The sequence below is a fragment of the Ambystoma mexicanum genome, chromosome 6q (genome assembly GCF_040938575.1).
Source record: "Ambystoma mexicanum isolate Mex_15411 chromosome 6q, UKY_AmexF1_1, whole genome shotgun sequence".
NCBI lineage: Eukaryota > Metazoa > Chordata > Amphibia > Caudata > Ambystomatidae > Ambystoma > Ambystoma mexicanum.
In genome coordinates this window covers 41,351,679-41,372,053 of record NC_090937.1, presented here as the reverse complement: position 1 = coordinate 41,372,053, position 20,375 = coordinate 41,351,679, and the positions used below count along the sequence as shown (strand labels likewise).

Sequence of the window (20,375 nt, the reverse complement as noted above, 5' to 3'; positions counted from 1 at the left end):
CTAAGGAGGAGAACCCTCATTGGTGTTTCTGGTTGAAGTGTGGGACTAATACTAGAGGCACATTTCTGCATCAAAGAGTTCAGGCAGGCATGTGAGAACGGACTTTGTGGTGATTTTTGGGGTTCCTTTAGGAATGTCTGCATTGCACAAGAGGCACGTGGCTGTGGCCAGCCCTACTGACTGCCTACTGGCATCCCTCATCTGTCCTTGGCTATGCTATGCGGGATACCCAACTACATACATATTTACTGCGGGACAGCAGGTGGGAGTATGGAGTAAAGGGGACAGTTGGACTTCCCTCCCACTTTCCTCCATTTTTATGGGAGATTACAAAGCAAGAATCACCCTCAGAGACTAGAAGCTAAAGTTTAAGCAAAGACGCTCTGCAGAACCGCCTGACCGAATCTAGCATCTGTTCTGTGTGCCGTGTCCATAGAGCAGTGTTTGCAAAAAGCTGACTGAGATGCCCTAGTGGCTACCTTACTGATTACTTCAAGGAATTTTTCTCTTAAATGCCATGAGCATGCAAGCCTTTAGAGATGGTTAATTTTACAATGTGTAGGTTTCTGCAATATAGGGGATGACCCATCGCACTGTGGAGGCTTTTGAAGCTTGACTGACAGCCTATTGGCTGCCAAATGAGACACATGAGCTGTTATTCTGTATGGCTTTGAGTGCTCTATATATAATTTAGTTGCCCATTGAATGCCTAGTGAATGCACAACTCTTCATCACTCTGAAGGGAAGAACGTTGGGAGGATGATTTCATGATTGAGATAAAAGGCCAAAACTAGATTATACATTTCGGAGGGTTTGCAGAACCCCTTTATCACTATGAAAAACTGTGCACTGTGAAGAAAGTCTGAATCTCGCTAATCATTCTAGACAAAACTTTATGTCTGCCGTTGTCAAGTATTTGAACAGCTTAGGAGATATTGCAGACAAAACTACATTCAGATCCCAGACCGGGTGGGGTTTAACCACTGGAGGTTAAAGTCGATGAAGCCGTCAAAATACATTTTGATAATGGGGTTTGATGTTGAAATGTTCAGGTTTGGAGAGGTGACGTGTGCTCCAACTGCTGCTAAGTATGTACAACAGGAATTGATGTTGACACATGTAGCGGTAAGATGAGAAGGATAGACTATTACTGAAAGATGGATGAAGATGATTCCTAGATTACTCCAGCAGCCAAAAACAAACTTTTCCATTTTCTCTTATACTGGAACCTTGCAGACTGTTTCCTGGCAGTTTGTTATGTTGTGGTCAGGGTTTCATGTGATAACAAATCAACAAATAATTAAAACTTTTATAACTAATTCAAAATAACAAAAAAACATTTTTCTTCAATTTGGTGGGGTCCCCCCCGGCCCCCGTTTAACCCCCACCTCCCCCCATATATACCTTTTAAAAATATTTGTTTTTCATTATTTTAATTCGTGATTTGTTTTTGTAAATTAGTTGAAATCACTGTATACCGTGTTTTGGCAGAGCTAGACCAGCGAACGCTAGCTGCTTAGGAACCAAGCTGCTAAACAACTCTGCCCCGCTTGCTGGGATAGAACATTCTGTGTCACCGGTAATGTGCACAGTCCATGAGCTTTGAGTAGCGATAGGGCAGAGTGCTATTAACATTTTTGTGCATTGACTGTAGTTTTTGAATTTCTATAGCATTCTTGCAATGAGAGGAAGAGGAGTATCTGCAGAGCATCGCCTACGGTTCGCTCCTATCCCAGTAAGGCTGCAAAGCGAATACACTTGCGATTGCATGATTTCACAAAACGGTCTATCTTGGGAAGACCCCACCTCAAGAAAATCTGTTGAAGAACCGATTTTTTCAGCTCCCATTCGTGGTTGCAGTGTGAAAGATGGCTCAGGAAGTCTGCTCTCGTATTGAGGGCTCTGGGTAAATGTACTGCCTGGAGAGAAATTCTATGCATCACTGCCCATTTCCAAAGCTGTAAGGCTAGACAAAGTGTGTGTGTATATATATATGTGTGTGTGTGTATATGTAAGAGTGTGTGTATATGTAAGAGTGTGTGTATATGTAAGAGTGTGTGTATATGTAAGAGTGTGTGTATATGTAAGAGTGTGTATATGTAAGAGTGTGTGTGTATATGTAAGAGTGTGTGTGTATATGTATGAGAGTGTATGAGAGAGCACGTGGAGCGGTGCTGTCATGATGCCCGCTCCCGGGGAGCCGGTTCAAGCCCTGCGTCCCCGAAAGCGGACATCCAGTCCCCAAGGAAGGACCCAGCAAACCCATATAGGGGCCCTTTGGACAGTGTCCTGGCGCCTATGGCGCCAAGCTCATAAAAGACATCAGGCTTGGGTGCACCTACCTGATGCAGACCATGCTGCAGGATCCCGGCCTCCTTGAGGCCTGAAAGGAACTACTTTACCTGTGGGACTAATTTCGCATCCGGTTGTGGCCGGGGAAGGATACATACCTGGAACTTCTTCCAAGACTATTTAAACCCCACCCGAACAGCCACACGTGCTTCGCGTTGTTCTGCATCTAGCAGCTGGACGCTCACCGTGTCTGCTCCTGCATCCTGACTTCTGCCACGCCTGCCAGCATCCTGGATTACCTGCAAAGGAAGAGAAGAGGAGAACAGAAGAAGGAAAAGTCCTTACCTGCTAAATCCGTATCCCGGAGACATCTCGCTGACAATCCTGAAAAGGAAGACTTATTTAAAAGCTCATCGCGTCGATCGCTGCAGCGCCGCATTCCACTCACCTTTACAGGGCGCCTCCATGTTCAGCAGCGATCATCCGGATTCGCAGTCACGCCCCAGCGCCTAGGGAGAAAAAGACCAGAACAAAAGGTGAGAGAGAGACGGGAATAAGGAAAGCTAAATCTCCATGTTAAGACTTACCTGTTGATTCATTCCCTCTTCATTTCGGGTCCGCGCCGCATCCTGGCATTTCCAGACTCCGGCCCCTAAGGGGAAAAAGAGACATCAGCGTTAATGAGCGAATGAAAAGACATTACCAAAAAACGCTCATTAAAGACTTACCTGATTTCTACAAGGATTTCAACTCTCATCTCGGGTCGGTGCCTGTTCCCCGGCATTCCGTACCCCGGCCCCTATGGGGAAAAAGACACTAGCATTAGTACATTAATGCATGGTCACAAGGGGAACCTCTTATCAAAAAACTTGCCTGGAAGCCAATCAAGTTTGGTTCTCACCAATCCGAAAATAGAGTGAAGTAACTGGATACCAACGCGCCCCTGCATCAGAAGCAGGATGGAGAGCATGTCCTTCCAGACCCTAAGGTGAGACGCTACAAGGAATCACAGAAGGGTTTCGAGGAGGGCGAGAGGGGAAAGTGGGAGGCTGATTGCATTACCCTGCAGACAGTTAATCCCCTATTTTTGCCTACAGAAGGATACTTCTGCGAGCCAGACAAGCCAGATTTGGGGGCCAGGTCCAGTCCGTCTTCCGAACCCTGCGCATCACCTTAGAAGAGGTCACAGCAGCGGGAACCAGGCCAGCGCCTCCGTGGGAGTCAGGTGAGCGTTACAGGTGTTCCTCCCTGCTTGTTTATATAGACCATCACTGTCAGTTTGTAGAAGTACTCTGGAGTCTTGGATACAAGTACTCTGGAGTCTTGGATCAACAGAAGGACTTCAGCGACAAAGATTGCCAAGAGCTCCAGCACATTTATATGCAATGGACGCCCCTTTGCAGACCATGAAGCATGAGTTTGGAACTGCTCCAAGGTGGCTCCTCAACCGGTTAGAGACGAGTCCGACGTAATGCCATGAAGATGAGGGGGTTCCTGAAATGGGACTCCTTGAAGGTGATTAGAATTGTCCTTCCATCATAGGAGGTATGTCTTTAATTCTGCAATCAGAAATCTTTTTTGATTGATGTTCCTGCTCCTGGTCCCAGGAATCCACTAAATGCAACTGAAGTCGTCCCATCTTCATGTGAACCAATGGAAGTCCCAGGATTGATCCTGCCATGAGACCCAAACCATTACACTGAGGTGGTGTTTCTTAGAAAGTGTGACGTTGACTGCTTTATGTCCTGACCCTTGGATGGGCGAGGAGCACTTTGCAAATACTGGAGTTCCACCTTAAACCTAAGGAGGGTGATATTCTGAGTCAGTACTAGGCAAGACTGCTTGTGGTTTACAGAAAGGCCCATACTGAAAAGGAACTGTAGTAGCTGTACCAGGGTTGCTGAGGCCCCCTGATCTGTCTCAGCTCTAACAAGTCAGTCGTCCAGGTAGGGATAAATGTTGATTCCCCTCATTCTGAGGTGAGCTGCTATGTGAGCCATAAGCTTCGTAAATACTCTGGGTGCGGCATTGAGACCAAAAGGAAGAACCCAGTACTGAATATTCTTTTGACCTAGGGAAAATCTGAGCAATCTCTTGTGCGCAAGTTAGACGGGAACATGAAGATGTGTCATTTAGACCCACAGCACACTATCTCCACGGTTTAGGTCATTTCGTCACCATCTTGAGCTTTTCTATGGGGAAGGGAAAGGTTTAAGTAGAAAAGATCCAAAAACTGTCCGCAGGCCTGCATGGTTTTTCTTGGGGAAAGTTAATAGGCAAGAGTGGAAACCAGGCCCTTTTTCTTGAGGAGGAATTTCCTTGATCTCTATCAATTTTCCCAATCTACCGAAAGAGGACTGCTGAACCAAAATGAGTTAAAGGGGGAGCCGAGGGAGGGACAGGTGGGAATGGGCAGATAACCATTGCAGGCTACCGAGATGGTCCAGGAATCCTCTGAAATTAAAAGCCAGTTGTATGAAGTTTGGAATTCTGCCTGCAAGCTGCCTTTACGGTTGGGGTAGCCACGAATCCCTCAGAAACTGTTGCTTTTAAAAATCAGATCAGAGTTGTCAGGCGGTTTGAAAAGACGTCTGGGGGTCTTTCGTGAAAACGGTCAGTGATTTGGGCATTAGGATGGAGGCATTTTCATTATTCAATTCGTCGTCCATTGAAAAGCGCAACAACTTGTTTCCTTCTAAAGACAAATTGAGGATTTTGTCCAGAATATCTTTAGCAAAGTGGGTAGCTCTTGCCCAAGCTGTTCGCCGCAGATCTATTACAATACTTATGGCTCTAGAAGCTGTATCAATGTGATGAGCTGCAGACACCCCAAAATATTGAGACTAAGCTTAGCTTCAGCTAGCCCAAACTTAAATGCTGCAATTCTCTGTTGTATGTAATGCTGGAAATCTGACTCCATCCACAAACCGTGGCTAGATGCTGCAAGAAGGGCATCGGAATTTGCCCGATGCAAGTGAAATAGCACATTAGCATAAAACATTTTGCAATAGGCATCCAAAAACGTGGGCCTCCTTAGAGAGCTGTAGACACCAGAGTGCTAAATGAAGCAGATTGAGGTGGCTTAGAGAATGTGGTTGTAGAAACAACTATATAGACGATTGTGATTGCAGATTTGATATTAAACTCTGAGTGCAACTCCCTGTGCGGAGTATCAATCCTCTTGCTAGTAGCAGTGACAGAATGAGGATTTTCCCAAATTGACCTGGCTTCTGCCAAAACATTGTTTTGCAAAGGCACTCCAAGCTGGTCTGTATTGCTGAGACACAAAATACCCGACAGAATTCCCAGTTCAGCATCAGATCTTTCCTCAATTGTAAAACGGAGGAAATCCTGGACTCTTCTACTGCTAAAGGCTTTATCTGATAAAGCCTCTTCCTTGCTCTCATCATCATTGTGCCCATCATCTGGGTCTCTGATGCCGAATTTCCTTAATGGGATCGTGAGAGACTGATCAGAGAACATCAGCAGTAGGCTGTGCCGGCTCTAATCAGGGCTGTGCCCGAGGTGTCCGAAGATGGAGGGATCTATGGCAACTATTTGGGATTGTGATGGAAGTGATGGAATCTACAGAGCAGGCAAGTTTGATCGACATCCTCTTATTAGATTCTTAAAGTATCCCATCATCCGGTTCAGAATATGTAATTCTTTGACATTTTCTAAAGAATCTACCCTCTGATGAGGGAGCCTCCAATGTCTGGGTCCTGGGGAATGAAGCAGACGACTTCCAGGATGAAGATGGGACTGAATACCAAGTTGGTGGCCTGACAGGCACAGTTGCTCGGAATCTGAGACACAGAGAAGAAAGGGATAAGCAGTCAACCAAGTAGACATTGGCGACCATTCCACGCTCATGAAATCCCCCTTACTAACTGTAGGCGGGCCGAGTTATAAGCAGATGGTGTGGACTGTGTAGATTCAGGAGAGGAAATCTCAGAAATCTCACAGGACACCGAGTGAGGTATCCTTGCGTATATCCGAGGTCCTGGAGGCCATTGTGAGGGCAGCCCGATGTTGATCTTGTAATGGCAGCACACTGAGCAGAATGTGAACTTCTCACAGGTGGAATTGTTGGAACTAGTTTTGAGCGGTGAGGAAGCGATGCATGCAGGGTGCTTTGCTCAGTGTGGAGCTCTTTTTCTTATGAGACCCTTGTGGGTCCCTGGTGAAACCTTCAGAGCTGGGTCTGGAAGGTCGAGGACCCTCTGGGCATATAGGCCTGGTAGGCTTATGACGCAGAATCCTCTCCTCGGGTCTGGAAGATCCTGTAGTAGACCTCGAAAGTTTCTCCATGTTGCCACTGATAGACGCTTGTGAGGCCTCAGTGACCGCTCCGGTTTAAGTTCTCGGAGGAAGCTCGATAATTAAATCAGTAGAAGCCGACCTGGCCTTGCAGTGGTCCCCAGTGATGCAGTGGCTAACTGCTGTAAGTTGTGTCCCTCCAGCTTGCGAGGGGTGCCAGACTTCCCTGAAATGTTGATGCCTGTGATGAGACAATCTTTCACATGACCTGGAGGCGATGCACCAAGATAACCTATGACAAAGTGCACGGGTGACAGGAGGAGCAAGCCCGCCACCTGTGGTCGGGCCCAAGGACTCCAGACAACGCACATGAGAATGCGCTACCGCATAGTACCTACCGCAGGAAGCGCAGGCTGTAAATCTTTTAAAGCCTGTTATAAAACCTCAACAGTTGTTGCTGGAAGGTGGGAAAAGATCAAACTGAAGAATAATGATCTTTTGAGGGAAATGTAAACGCTGCTTTTCCGGGCTGTATGTGAAGCTCTGTCTCAATGAAATCACACCACACAACTTTAGATCCTTGGGCTGGACTAGTTTAACTAGATGGTGGTGCATCTATAAATGGAGGTAGGAGGGTATGCTAAACTATTACATGGGTACCTCTGCTTGGGTAATCAAGGGCATGCTTGGCATCACTTGTGTGAAATGGCAGTTTCCAAGAGGCTGCAGGGGCCTGACAAATTAGGGCAGTACATTTAAAGCTCGATCTGTTGACAGAACGCACTATTGACTGAAAAGGACTACCATTTGTCTAAATTATTTTAATTAATTGGATGCCAACTGCTATCAGGAGGCTGATGCACTGCACCGCCAGCTACCAACTGTTCAACTACTTCATTTACAAATATAAATACTGTCTTGAATGTGCATCTTAAGAATTAAGAGGCCAGGAACATAGTTTCACCAGCTGAAACTTGACTCCAGTACCATGGCAATGGGGTAGTTGGCAGGGATTTTGTAAGTAGACACACAAACAGCATCTTAAACTAGGTTTCTCGGAACAGACTTTTGGAGAATGCATGCATCTCAATGTAAGGCACACATCACAACCAGCAAAACACAAGAGGTGATAGCTGGAAGGTTTAAAATTAATCTAAACCCCTGGCATTGCTCTGGGCAACCATATGCAAATCATGCTTGGTCCTACCCCAAAAGGGGTAGTCCAGCCCAAACTGCTTGGTCAACTCCCTTCTGCAACAGACCACATGCATCCCCAGACATATTTCAGCCTTGCTGGGCATCATCAGTGAGGAGTAGCTTGGGTCTTTAGGCCCAGCAGGCACGGGACCCACATCTGGGCATATCCATCACACTCGGGGCGACTATAACAGAACACAAGAGGTGAAGGCTGCAAGGTTTAGAATTAATCTTAACCACCGGCATTACTCTGGGCAACCCTCCAGGCCACCGGTCTTCGCCTGCCAAGCCAATACAGAAGGGAAAAGACCATATGCAAATCAGGCTTGGTACCAACCCAAAAAGGGCATTCCAGCCCGAACTGCTAGGTCACCAGGACACATCAGACTCATATTGCCGATATTTATGTTTTTACTTTCACACCTTCATTGCAAGTTGGGATACTGCACAATCACATTTGAGTGCTAGGGTATGAGTGATATTATTCCCAATCATGATTTACACGATTGGAGAAAGAAAAAAAAAAAAGACTGCCTTTTTACCGTGGTTTTAATGGAAAATAATTGCAAATGGGATGCTAGAGCTGGACTCATCGAGGCACTGATACTAAAATCCATGTAGGTATTTAGAATAACCAACAATATCTACTCAGTACACATAGAACATCAAGAAAACATGAAATATTTTGTGTTGACAAACACATTAAGTTCACCAAGTGTACAGTTTTGACATTAACACATACCTTGGTGGAGCAGAAGACAGGGGCTCCTTTTCTGAGACCTAAAAAATTGGACGGAAACATAATACATCAAATAAAAAGGGTAACTGTATACATTTTAGCATGCACTCATTACGTTAGCAAGTCTTAAACCTGGGACACAACACCCTGCCATACAATGATAAAATATGGCGAAAGTCTAGGATTGCAAATGTGTGAAGAAAAAGGAGCCTAATCAAAAGTGATGAAACCTTTCATTGTTAAACCATGGCGCACATGCCCTCATCATACTAGCAGCAAAGCTCCAGTGATCAATAACCTGTTACAGAACTGATATACCATCCCACTTACACAAATATAGAACGCTTTAACTTGTCGAAGAGTGCTGGTAATAGTAGACATATAATACAAACCTGATCTGGCTCGCTTTCTTCACTGTCACTGATGTGAAGGTCATCCTCCAGCAGTCTACCATGAAAAGTTTGGGGGGAAGAAAATATATGAATTTACATTGAGATTATATAAGGCGAACTCTGACAGAGCATGTCCATCAAGGTAAGGGTCTTTTAAACTGGCAGCCTATCAAACAATCCACTGGAAGATACAGGATTCTTTGAAATGGACGGACATCTGGTTCTACAGCAAGCTATTTCATGTACAAACAAAGCCTTTTCTGCTTAGACACATCCATTATTATTTGGAAGTTGATTATTTGTAATAACTAACATACAATGTGACCAGCTTTATCTCCAAATAAATATATTACCTACTTTTAAGATCTCAATGCGGCTCATCATTTATATATTTGTCTTGGCCACAATGAGGTTGAAATTGGAGAGTATGCACTAAAGGTTTGTCAAGGTTTGCTGCATATCAGCAGGGGTTTCAAAACCCATAATTCACAGTGATTACATCCTGGGTCCATAATCTCAACCAATGTAAAACCTAGAATATCAGCATGATCAATTAGGCTAATTGTTTTTTAAACACGAGAAGTGCTTGAAAAAAACAAACAGTATATGATTATTTCTTCATGCAAGGTATGGTTGATTACCACAGAAGGAAGAACATTTAATTAATCCCCTTTGTTTCATCGGCAGCCTAACTTCACAGGAAAAAGCAAACAAAATGCAAGTATGAACATTTCCATTGTTATCTACACACTGCAAGCATTAGCTATGAACAAACAGTGTATTTGCAGAATTGAATGCTTTTAAAATCTGCATTTTTAAATTGGATTTTAATGAAGATATTTACTCAATCTACTTGACAAGAAAAAAATCCTTAGGCTACAATAAACAAAAACTAAACCATATATTTAAAAAGACAAATGACTAGCTCTAGCAAATGACAAGCAAATCATGGCATTTTCTACATATATTTATGTCACTTGTTAAAGCACCTCTGAATTAAGGAAGCTGATGCAAAAGCAACAGATGTATCGTGGTCCAGTAATGCTACCCCTGGATGTTCGTACCATGTTCATACATCTCTGCCTTCAGTCTTAAGGTTCATGTTATAAAACAAATACCTCATCGACAATAAAGGTCCAGAATACACTTATGTATTCTTATATGTAAGAAGCCTTCCTTGCCCAGTAATGTTTTTGGTGCTATACCATCAAGCATCATGCTATCAGCCCTGATCCAATCTCACACGGATTGCCCACTGCAGAGTCACCTCACCACAGCCATACTGAAAAATTCTCTAACTCCGTGACAGGTGTAGCAAGACACTTCCGATTAAGGTCTCGTACTTTCAACCACCCCAACCCAGTCAAATATGAACACACACCTCCCAAACAAATTAGGCCCAGAGTACTTCCCCCCCCCCCCCATCAAAACCATACTCCTAGCCAGAAACCCAACACTACTTCCAAACCAGCCCCGGACACCCCCAATAAATTACTATCCACCTTTAAAGAAGCGCTTATCAATTCCCGCTCCTTAGGGGCGCATGCTATAGAAGTTCACGACCTCATTATGGAATCACAGCTCGACATACTAGTAGTCACAGAGTCCTGGCTCCATCAAGCATCAGGTCCACTACTAACTCTGGCAATCCCATCCGACTACACCATATTTAGAACAGATAGGACCCACTCACAAGGAGGCGGTGTTGCTATAATAGTCAAGACTAAATTACAGCTTAGATCTTGTCCCATCGAAAGTATTGAAGGGTATGAAACATTACTCGTAAAATTTCCCATAAATGCTAAAACTACGATTAATTTAATAGTAATTTATAGAGCACTTAGCCCCAACAACCACCCAGAGACTGAAATTCCGTTGCTATTAGCTCCACTAATAAAACCTAGCTCAAAATACATCATCCTGGGTGACCTTAACCTAGGTTCCAATGACAGCCAAGATGCCAAAGCAGAATCACTTCACTCCGCTCTGAAGGACATGGGCTTCAGCCAACTAGTTAATGCACCCACACATATCAAAGGCAGGACTCTTGACTGGATCCTCTCCCTTAATACCCCCATAACCATTGAGGCCATCTCCCCTCTTACTTGGACCGATCACCATAACATTGTATTTACAATCAATCCCTCCGAACCCACACAAAAGAAACCTAAAACCATGATTACCTATGAAACTAGAAACGCCCGCAAACTCACGCAAGAAAACCTCACGCCTCCTCTTTCAAAAATCCTAGATTCTACCTCGATCACTAGTGACAACCCCTGTCTCCTAGCAGACATATATCACAACTGCCTCACTGCAACCATTAATGCTATAGCACCGCTCACCACCAAGGCAAAACGCTCAGACAAGCTATCTAGCTTCTGGTTCAATGATGATCTTATCGCCCTCAGAAGAACCAAACGCGCGTGTGAACATGCCTACAGAAAGCATCCTACTGCAGAGGCAGAAAAAGCCTACCAAGAAATAAACAAAACCTATAAAACAGCTACTATTACCTACATATCTAATGCGTATAATAATAGGATCAGCAATGCGACCTCAGATACCAAAAAACTATTTGCCATTCTAAAAGAATTGGAAAACCCTACCCCAGCCATAAACCCAACCATCCCCAGCAAGGAATGGTGCACCACTATTCAAGACGCACTAACAGCCAACATTGAACTACTCCAAATAAAAATCACATCCAAAAAACAATCACTAGCCAACAAACTTGCCCTCCTTAATCTAAATCGACCACATCAGGAATTCACCAGCTCCCCATTCCACTTCACACCAGTATCCCAAAATGTAGTGTTTGACACCATCGCCAAACTTAAAGCCTCCAACTGCAAAGGAGATTCTGTCCCCGCATCAGTAGTCAAATCCTGCGCCCACACCCTCACCCCCATTATCACCAACTTCGTGAAGGCATCCTTCAATACTAACCTAGTACCAGCTAGCATCAAAGAAGCCTGGGTCACCCCTCTCCTGAAAAAACCTGCCCTAGACCCTACTGTGCCCACTAATTACAAGCCAATAACAACTGTCCCATTTCTCCTCAAAATATTGGATAAACTAGCATACAACCAAGTCCAAACTCACCTTGAACAAAACCACCTCCTTGGCACGAGGCAATCAGGCTTCCGCCCCCAACCATAGCACAGAAACGGCACTCCTTGACTTAAAAATCCAGATGGATACCATCAGAGACTCAGGAAAACTCTGCATCCTCCTCCTACTCGATCTCTCTGCAGCGTTTGATTTAGTAGACCATAATAAACTGTGCGCCACACTAGCGAAAGACTGCGACTTCTCCACCGAAGCTACTACCTGGATCAAATCTTTTCTTGCTGACCGCACCTCCAGGGTCGCCATAGGTAAAGAAGCCGCCAACCCCATCATAGTACCCATTGTTGTCCCCCAAGGTTCCTGTCTCGCACCAACATTATACAATGCATACACTAAACTCCTCTTCTCAGCGCTAGACGACATTGGTGTCATCTACACCAACTTTGCAGACGACACCCAGATCCTCATCCCTTTATCGGGAGACTACACTCAAGACACCGACACTATCAACAAAATATATGCCATAATCCAAAATTGGATGGCACTAAATAGTCTCTGTCTCAATCATGAGAAGACTGAGGTTCTCATTGTGGGCTCCCAATCCAAAATAGAAGCATTACATGCTGATTACTCATCCATCAACATCGATGGCACAAACATATCAGTAATCAAACAAGTAAAAACACTAGGTGTCTACCTAGATGCCAACCTCACCATGACCAAGCACATTAACGCCCTCTCTTCCTCTTCCTCCTACACCGCAAAACGTATTGCTCTCAGTCGCCAATTCTTGACACCCACCAACTGTATCACGCTGGCAAGAGCTTTAATCTTATCCAGGCTCGACTACTGCAACGTACTCTACCTGGGTACCTCGAAAGCCAATCTAAACAAACTACAGCTTATTCAAAATAAAGCCCTTCGGGCGGCCCTTGGATTAAGGAAGTCAGATCACATCTCAAATATTAGAAGAAACCATCACTGGCTCCCCATCAAAGCCAGGGTCACATTCAAAGCCCTGTGCGTCACATTCAAATGCATCCACTCTTGTGTCCCCATCTACCTCAACCACGCCATCACCAAAAAAATATCAAAGAGGCCCCTCAGATCTAACAGTCAACTACTCCTAGCCATCCCCCGCTACAAGACAACGAAGGCAGGAGGCAGTAGTTTCCAATACCTCGCACCCACATATTGGAACACTCTTCCCCTCCCCATCAAAAATGAGCAAACGTTCTCAGGCTTCAAGAAATCCCTGAAAACGTGGCTATTTAACCAAGACTAAAATCCCCTTCCATGCTTCAGGAAATATCACTGTACTGAAGCCCTGCATTAAATGTCTTCGTGTATAATTATTTGGTATTCACATGCACTGCGCCCGATTGGCAATTTCTAAGAAATGTTTTAACCAAGCTGTCTGTAACATCGCCGTGGTACCCAAGGGTTTGGGCGAGTAATAAATGCAATAAATAAAATAAAAAATAAAACATGCTAGACATATTCTGGCATCTAGTGGTAGGTCGCGAGTATTACTAGTTTTTCCAAATTGAAAGTAGATTTCGACTGGGAGTCCTGTTATGCTACTTCTACCCTATGTCTGTAGGTACCCACAATGCTCCTGGGCCAGAAATAAATCTAGATCACATGCATTGCTCAGCGTAATAGAATTTGATGCATAAAGTCTGACATCTATTGGAAATCACAGAGTATTGCACCTTTCTTTCGAAGATTATGAACTTTATTTTTGATTTGCGTGTCACAGTACACTTAGCATGTCTCACATCAATTAGGATCACAACACACAAAGGACAACCCAACTTCCCTCCGCAATTTTTACATCAAGTACATGTTTTTACATATTCACAAAGATTGACATCATATTAGGCGTGTAACATGGCCAGAGTAGCATCCACACTTTCATTATCAGAGTTATCATCGTCCATGGAATGTTTCATCCAAGTATGCCCTGAACGGGGCCCAAATATCTTGGTTTACATGGAGCAGGTAACACACCCACGTAATTTTCTTCACATTCATTTACATAGTTAAGGGTTGTTAGGAACTGTTCTGCTGTTGGAGCCTGGCCGCTTTTCCATTTCTGCAGGATGTATTTCTTTGCTACTGCGCAGGCGACGTTAAACAGTCTCCTAGTTTTTTCCGGGACCTTACCAATGTCGCCAAAAAGGTATTTAGGTGGACTTCGGTGGGCAGGAATTTGAGTTATGTCCTCAAAGATATTGGCCACTGCGCGCCATCTGGGGACATGCCCAGTACATATGAAACGAATCCGCATCAGGGGCATGGCATTTCGGGCAGTTATCGAGGATGGTTCTGTAGAACTTTGCCATTTTGGCCAGGGTAAAATGTAACCCATTCAAAACCTTAAATTGTATTAATCTTAGGCAAGCATTAAGTGAGGTCTTTTTAGATAGGAGACAGTATCGAGACCACTGCCCTGCATCAATAGCAGTGTTCATATCTTTTTCCCCCAAGATGCCTTGATGGTATTTGTGGATTTCGTATGCGCTTGCACAATATTGTATAATTTGGACACCCCAGTGCCCGCCTGGGAGTACAATGACTGATAGCATGCATGTTCGGGAGGTTCATCTGGGAATGTTGGCCACCTAGCCCTGAACGCAGCTATCATACGGTGATATTGTAGGGTGGCTAGTTGGCTGTCCCCACTGAGTTTGCAAAGTCTTCCGGAGTAACAAATTTACCGTTAGAGAACATAGATTTCATTGTGAGTACATAGTCAGGCAGCCAGGTTTTCTGGATGCCAGCATCTTATGTCAGTTGGATGCCTGGGAAATTCCAGAGAGGGGCTTGGGAATCATAAGGGCAGTCTATATCGAGACGTTTGCTTATTGCAGCCTATGCTGCCACTGTACAGGAAGCTGGATCAAACTTGCAATCATCCCCATGTGCCTTCATGAATATAATGGATCTCAAGTCCGTTGGGCGGACCGAATGGCGCTCAATAGGTATGTGTGGTGTTTTGTCCACCGGGTCCTGCCAGAACTTTGCATAATGAGCCTGTGCCACATAATAGTATAGCTCAAAAGCTGGGGCGGCGAAGCCACCCATGTCCTAGGGTTCGACCAATTTATTCCATTTCAATCTATTTGCGCCACCATTCCACACAAGAGTGGTGGCCATGGAACGCAGATTATCAAAGAAGAGCTTGCCGGGCCATATAGGCACGTTACAGAATATGTATAGGAGCTTAGGGAGTACTGTCATCTTAAGGACTGCTATCTGGCCGGCAAGGGATATGGGAAGTTTGGACCAAGTTTGGAGTTTAGGGTAAATGGTTTGTAACGTGGATTCATAGTTATCTATGTACAGAGAGGTCTTATCGTGAGAAACCAGGAATCCCAGGTACCGAATGTGATCGGGGGCCCATGACAAACCCTGGGTGTTTTTAGGACAAGTAGTAGCTCTTGTCAGTGGGAAGATCTCGGATTTAGCCATGTTGATCTTATAGCCTGAGTGTGTTGTGAATTCGACGATCACCTCCAAAATGGGGGAAAGGTTCTTTTCTGGTTCCCTTATGTATAATAGTGCATCGTCGGCATACAATGAGATGGCTTGATATGCACCGGCCATTTTTATACCCCTGAGGTCTTGTTCAGCTCTAACTGCAGCTGCTACCGGTTCAATAGTTGTTACACTTTTCCGACGTTGGACTTGGTTGCATCAGAAACGAATATGTGGATCGATTCGTCCTGATGTAGTACCAAGAATAGGCAGCGTGAAGTATTCAGGCATTAGCAGTCTAGTTGTTTCACGTTCTCCAAGGACGACTGCCACGAGTCACATGATGTCAGCACGCTTCCAGCAGAGGGCGACGACGAATCACATGATCATATTTAAGGATCGGAGACGGTCTTTGCAATGAGTCGCTACTGTGATAGACGCTCCGTAAGTTCGAAAACTAGGCTCTTTTCCTTCTGTCAAGAATCGATTGCAATCTAACCCAATCTATTCTCCCTTACTCTCTCCTCAGAATTTCCATTCCGTGCAGGCTTTCGGGAGTGCTTATGACAGCGTTTTTACTTCCGGGTTTGCTTTCACTCCCTGGTCCGCTTCCAGTAATATCCCGTTCAATCAACTTCGCATTCCCCTTGTGGCTAACTGCAGTGAGTCTTCTCTCTTTCAGTTCGGTGGAACTTTCTTTCCCCTTGTTCTTGTTTCTTCTTTACTTATCACTTTTCCTCTCTCAGACCATTCAGGAGGATTCAGGACTGCTCTCACCCTCGCCATCTTACCTCGATAAGAGCCAGCTCACTGATGGGATCCGAATTCATCTTGGGGCCTCCCGTAAGCTTCTGAACATCCTTCTATTTTCTAACACTTACCTTTTCCTCATACTTACCTGTCATTTTTCTGTTCAGAGGACTGCAAGCTACAGACTTCCCAGGATCCCATTCATTAGAGGTTTCCCATCCAAAGCTCCGGTCATCATCGCCTCCCAGGGTTTTCTTCCCCAGAGGGTTTCCCTGGGGTTCATGCTCCTTCCTCACTGGTTCTGAGTTCCGGGTGAGGGGAGGAGCGGGGACCTCGGGGCGATTCTTGTCGGCTGCTCTTGCTGCTTCCAGACCAACCAGTTTCAATCAGGTTAGTGTGACTTATTGGAATTATTCCGTGTGTTGACATTCTTCGGACCAGAAGGGCTAACAATAGTGAGGGCGAAAAGGATGGGTGAAAAGGGGCATCCCTGTCTCGTTCCGGTTGGACAGGGTACGATTGGTAAGAACTCTGGCCTTGGGAGAGGCATAAAGGAGTTTGACACAACCTATCAGGTAAGGGCCGAATCCAAATTTGTGAAGAACCTCAAACATGTATAGCCATGATACCGAATCGAACGCTTTTTCGTCGTCCAATGAAATGGCAGCTGCTTGTGCCTCAGGCTTGATCTGCGCTAGAATACTAAACAGTCTGCGCAAGTTCAGGGCAGTAGATCAAGTAGAAATAAAACCACATTGGTCAGGATGAATTAAGGTGGTCATTTTGGGAAGAAGCCTAGTGGCCAGTACCTTTGCGTAAATCTTAGCATCTGTGTTGATCAGGGACAAAGGACGGTAAGAGGATCGTTCATGTGCCGGGCGTCTGGGCTTTAAAAGTACCGTAATGACCGCCCCTGACATGGACTCAGGGAGCGAACCAGCGCTCATAGCCTCTTCCCAAACGAAGACCAGCATTGGCGCAAGTATTGGAGAGCAGGTCTTATATAGGTCAGCATTGAGGCCGTCCGGGCCTGGAGTTTTACCCGATGCAAGTGCTTACCGCCTCAGCAATTTCCTCGAACGTCATAGGTTGTTCAAGGGACCAGTTGTCCTCTAATGTTAGACTAGGGAGGGAGATCTTATTCAGGTACGACTTCACGTCATCCCGTGTACATCTGTCATGGTTAGTGTAAAGATCAACATAATAGTCAGTGAACTCAGTTTATTTCATCTTCCCCATGTACAGCAACTCTCTCGTCAGTAAGAATGCTTACAATAGGGGTGCGATTGTGGTCGTTACGAAGTATACGGGCCAGGTGGTGACCAGCCCTATTGCCTTCCCCGTATCTGCCTGCTCTAGCCGGGGTGGCCATATATTGTTCTTTGGTGGCCAGTTCATTAAAAGACTGAAGGTGCAAGTTGATGTCCGCCAGGGTGCATTTATCATGTGTGTTACTATAGGCAGATTCGAGCAGTTGGAGGATCGATTCTGTATTGCCCAAGTCAGTTCTGACGGCTCTGAGGAGACCAGACGTCTTGGACATGAGATTGCCCCGTACCCATACCTTAAAAGTTTCCCAGATGGAAGCCCAGCTGCTCACAGAACACCTGTTCAGATGGAAAAATTCTTCCGTCTCCGTATATAGAGCCTCTATCACGCTCGGGTCTTTCAAAATATTGGGGGGCATCCTCCACCGCTGTGCAGAGCGGCCGATGTCGGGAAGCCGTAAAACTAGAGTGACAGGGGATTTCTTTCGAAGATTAAAAGGGATGTCGACATGGGTATGACTAACACTATCCCTAACTTGATGTGTAGTGTACCCAAAATCCCACACGCGTCGAGATCCCTCTGGTTGTATTTTATCTGCCGTGAGGGAGCATTGAGCCAGTACAGAAGAGAGAAGGTGTAAGAAGTCCATGTTCCTTCTACTCCACAAGGGGAGGAAGGTTGGGCACATGTGAATCTAAGCAGATACAATCATCAGAAATGCTATTACAGCGAGTAATGCAGGTCTTCTGATGCTTGTGGATCTGCTTAGAATCACATGCTGTGCATAGACTAGCAAGCAGTACACAGATGGTGGGGTGTGTGAAGGAACAGTATCAAAGTGATTTCTTCACACCGCTTGTCCCACTTGCGAATCAGACCACGAGTGTGTATCCAGGCAGTAGTGTTGTGTAAAGGTGTGTACAGAACTCCAGGTTGCTGCCTTGCAAATGGAACCTAGAGGAACATTTGCAATGAATGCTATAGTAGCCCCTGTGCCCCGAGTTGAGTGTGCTCTAGGCGTGAAGGTTAGATCTCTCTTGGCAAGAGTAACAGTGTGATGCAGTTCACGATCCACTAGGAAATAGCTGATTTAGAGAGAGGATGCCATCTTCTACCAGCTGCGACTGAAACGAAGAACTGGTTGGTTTACCTTAGTGGCTTTGTCTTTTCCAGATAGTAGATAATCTCTCTTTACATCCTTGCATCCAGTGTGTGGAGTCTTCTTTCCGCCATGTTAGTGGGATTTTGGAAAAAGTGGGTAGTTCTAAGAACTGGTTTAAATGGAACTTTGAGATAAATGTGGGCGCAAAGTGAGGGTGTGTGCGCAAAACCACCTTGTCTTTGTGAATCGGGACGAATGGGTCCCCATCTGAAAGGGCCTGCAGTTCACCAACTCCTGATATAGGTGATCGCCACCAGGAAGGCAGTCTTGTAGGGGCGTGCTTTAAGGCTAGCCTTGTTCATTGGATCAAAGGGAGGTCCCATTAGTCTGGTAAGAACAACATTCAGGTCCTACCCGGGAGCTGGGTTGGAGATCGGGGGATGAAGTCTCTTTACCCCTTCCATAAAGGCTTTAATTACAGGAATTTTTCACCACAAAACCTTGCTTTGGGACATGGTGTGTGCCGAAAGCGTGGCTAAGTGGACTTTAAGAGAAATGAAAACCAGTCCTGAATCTAACAAGTGAGTTAGGTGAAGGACAATACCTTTAGGTGAGCAATCAATTGACCCCCTTGACACACCAGATAAAGCACTTCCATTTGCTGGAATAGCAATGTCTGGTAATAAGTTTCCATGCCTCTCTAAGTAGGTCCGTGCATCTCTGAGGGAGCTAAAGGTGCCCGAACTCTATGACCTCAGTAGCCAGGCTGCTAAATTGAGAGTTTGAGGGCACGGATGTAGTGTCTCTCCCTGATCTTGAGACAGCATGTTGTATGGGCACGGCAGCTTCCTGGGGAGAGGAGACTGACATTGCCGTGAGATGGGAGAAACAAGGTTGGCGGGACCACATAAGGGCCACCAGAGTCATCGTAACAGATTCTTGGTGCATCTTGTGCACTATTCTGTTCAGGAGGGGCATCTGGGGAAAAGCGTAGACAAATCTCCCGTACCATGTTATCCAAAGACTGTTCCCCTTGGAGTGGTTATACAGGTACCTGGAGGCATAATCCGGGCATTGGGCGTTCAGAGTGGCGAATAAGTCAATCTCTGGGAAGCCCCATTCTGTGAAGATGCTGAGTAAAATGTCTGAGTAGGGGAAGTCTCTGCTGACTGTCTGCTAGAAGATTGAGTTCCCCTGTAACATGTTGTGAATGGAGGAACATGTGCCCACTTCGAGAGGTTTTGGGACAGTTTGGACAGCCCTAGAGAGAGAGTGCCCCGTGGTTTGTTTAAGTAGTACATGGCCATAGACTAAAACTGCTCTCCCATGGAGGTGTGTCTGGAAGGCCTTCATGGCCTTGAATACTGCTAGCAGTTCCAACAGGTTAATGTGTTTGGATGCTACTGCGGGCGACCACACGCTGAGCACCGTCTGTTAGAGGTGAGCTCCCCGCCCCGTCAGAGAGGAGTCTGCGGTGAGAGTGGATTCCACTGCGGGGGTAGTTAAGGTTTACCCTTGACCACCACTGCAGAGCCTGGGCGAGGGCTGCCAAGATAACCACAAGATTGTCCCACTGGCCGCTGTCTTGACACCATTGGCTCGAGAGCCATTCTTCCACGGGGCGCATGTGCCAACGAGCGTGAGGAACTAGGCAGACGCAGGAAGCCATTAGCCCCATCAATCGCATGACTGTGTACGGTGTCCTGGTGACTGACTACATAATGAGGGATATGGAACAGCATGTTTTGGACCCTCTTGTTCGAGGTAAAGACAAGCCCGTCTTTTGTCCGAATTAGAGCCCCCCCAGAAATAGTTCAAC

General features: G+C 45.5%; 1 protein-coding gene across 2 annotated transcripts in view; it reads right to left on the bottom strand.

Moving 5' to 3' along the window:
* The window catches only part of AFF1 (ALF transcription elongation factor 1), an 811,017-nt gene that overhangs the window by 315,500 nt on the left and 475,142 nt on the right, over window positions 1–20,375 (bottom strand). For both annotated transcript variants that reach the window (XM_069630442.1, XM_069630443.1), the window contains 2 exons: window positions 8,881–8,935; window positions 8,492–8,529 (listed from right to left, as the gene is read on the bottom strand). In XM_069630442.1, the coding sequence (XP_069486543.1) occupies window positions 8,492–8,529; window positions 8,881–8,935 (93 nt within the window). The remainder of the gene's footprint in view (window positions 1–8,491; window positions 8,530–8,880; window positions 8,936–20,375) is intronic.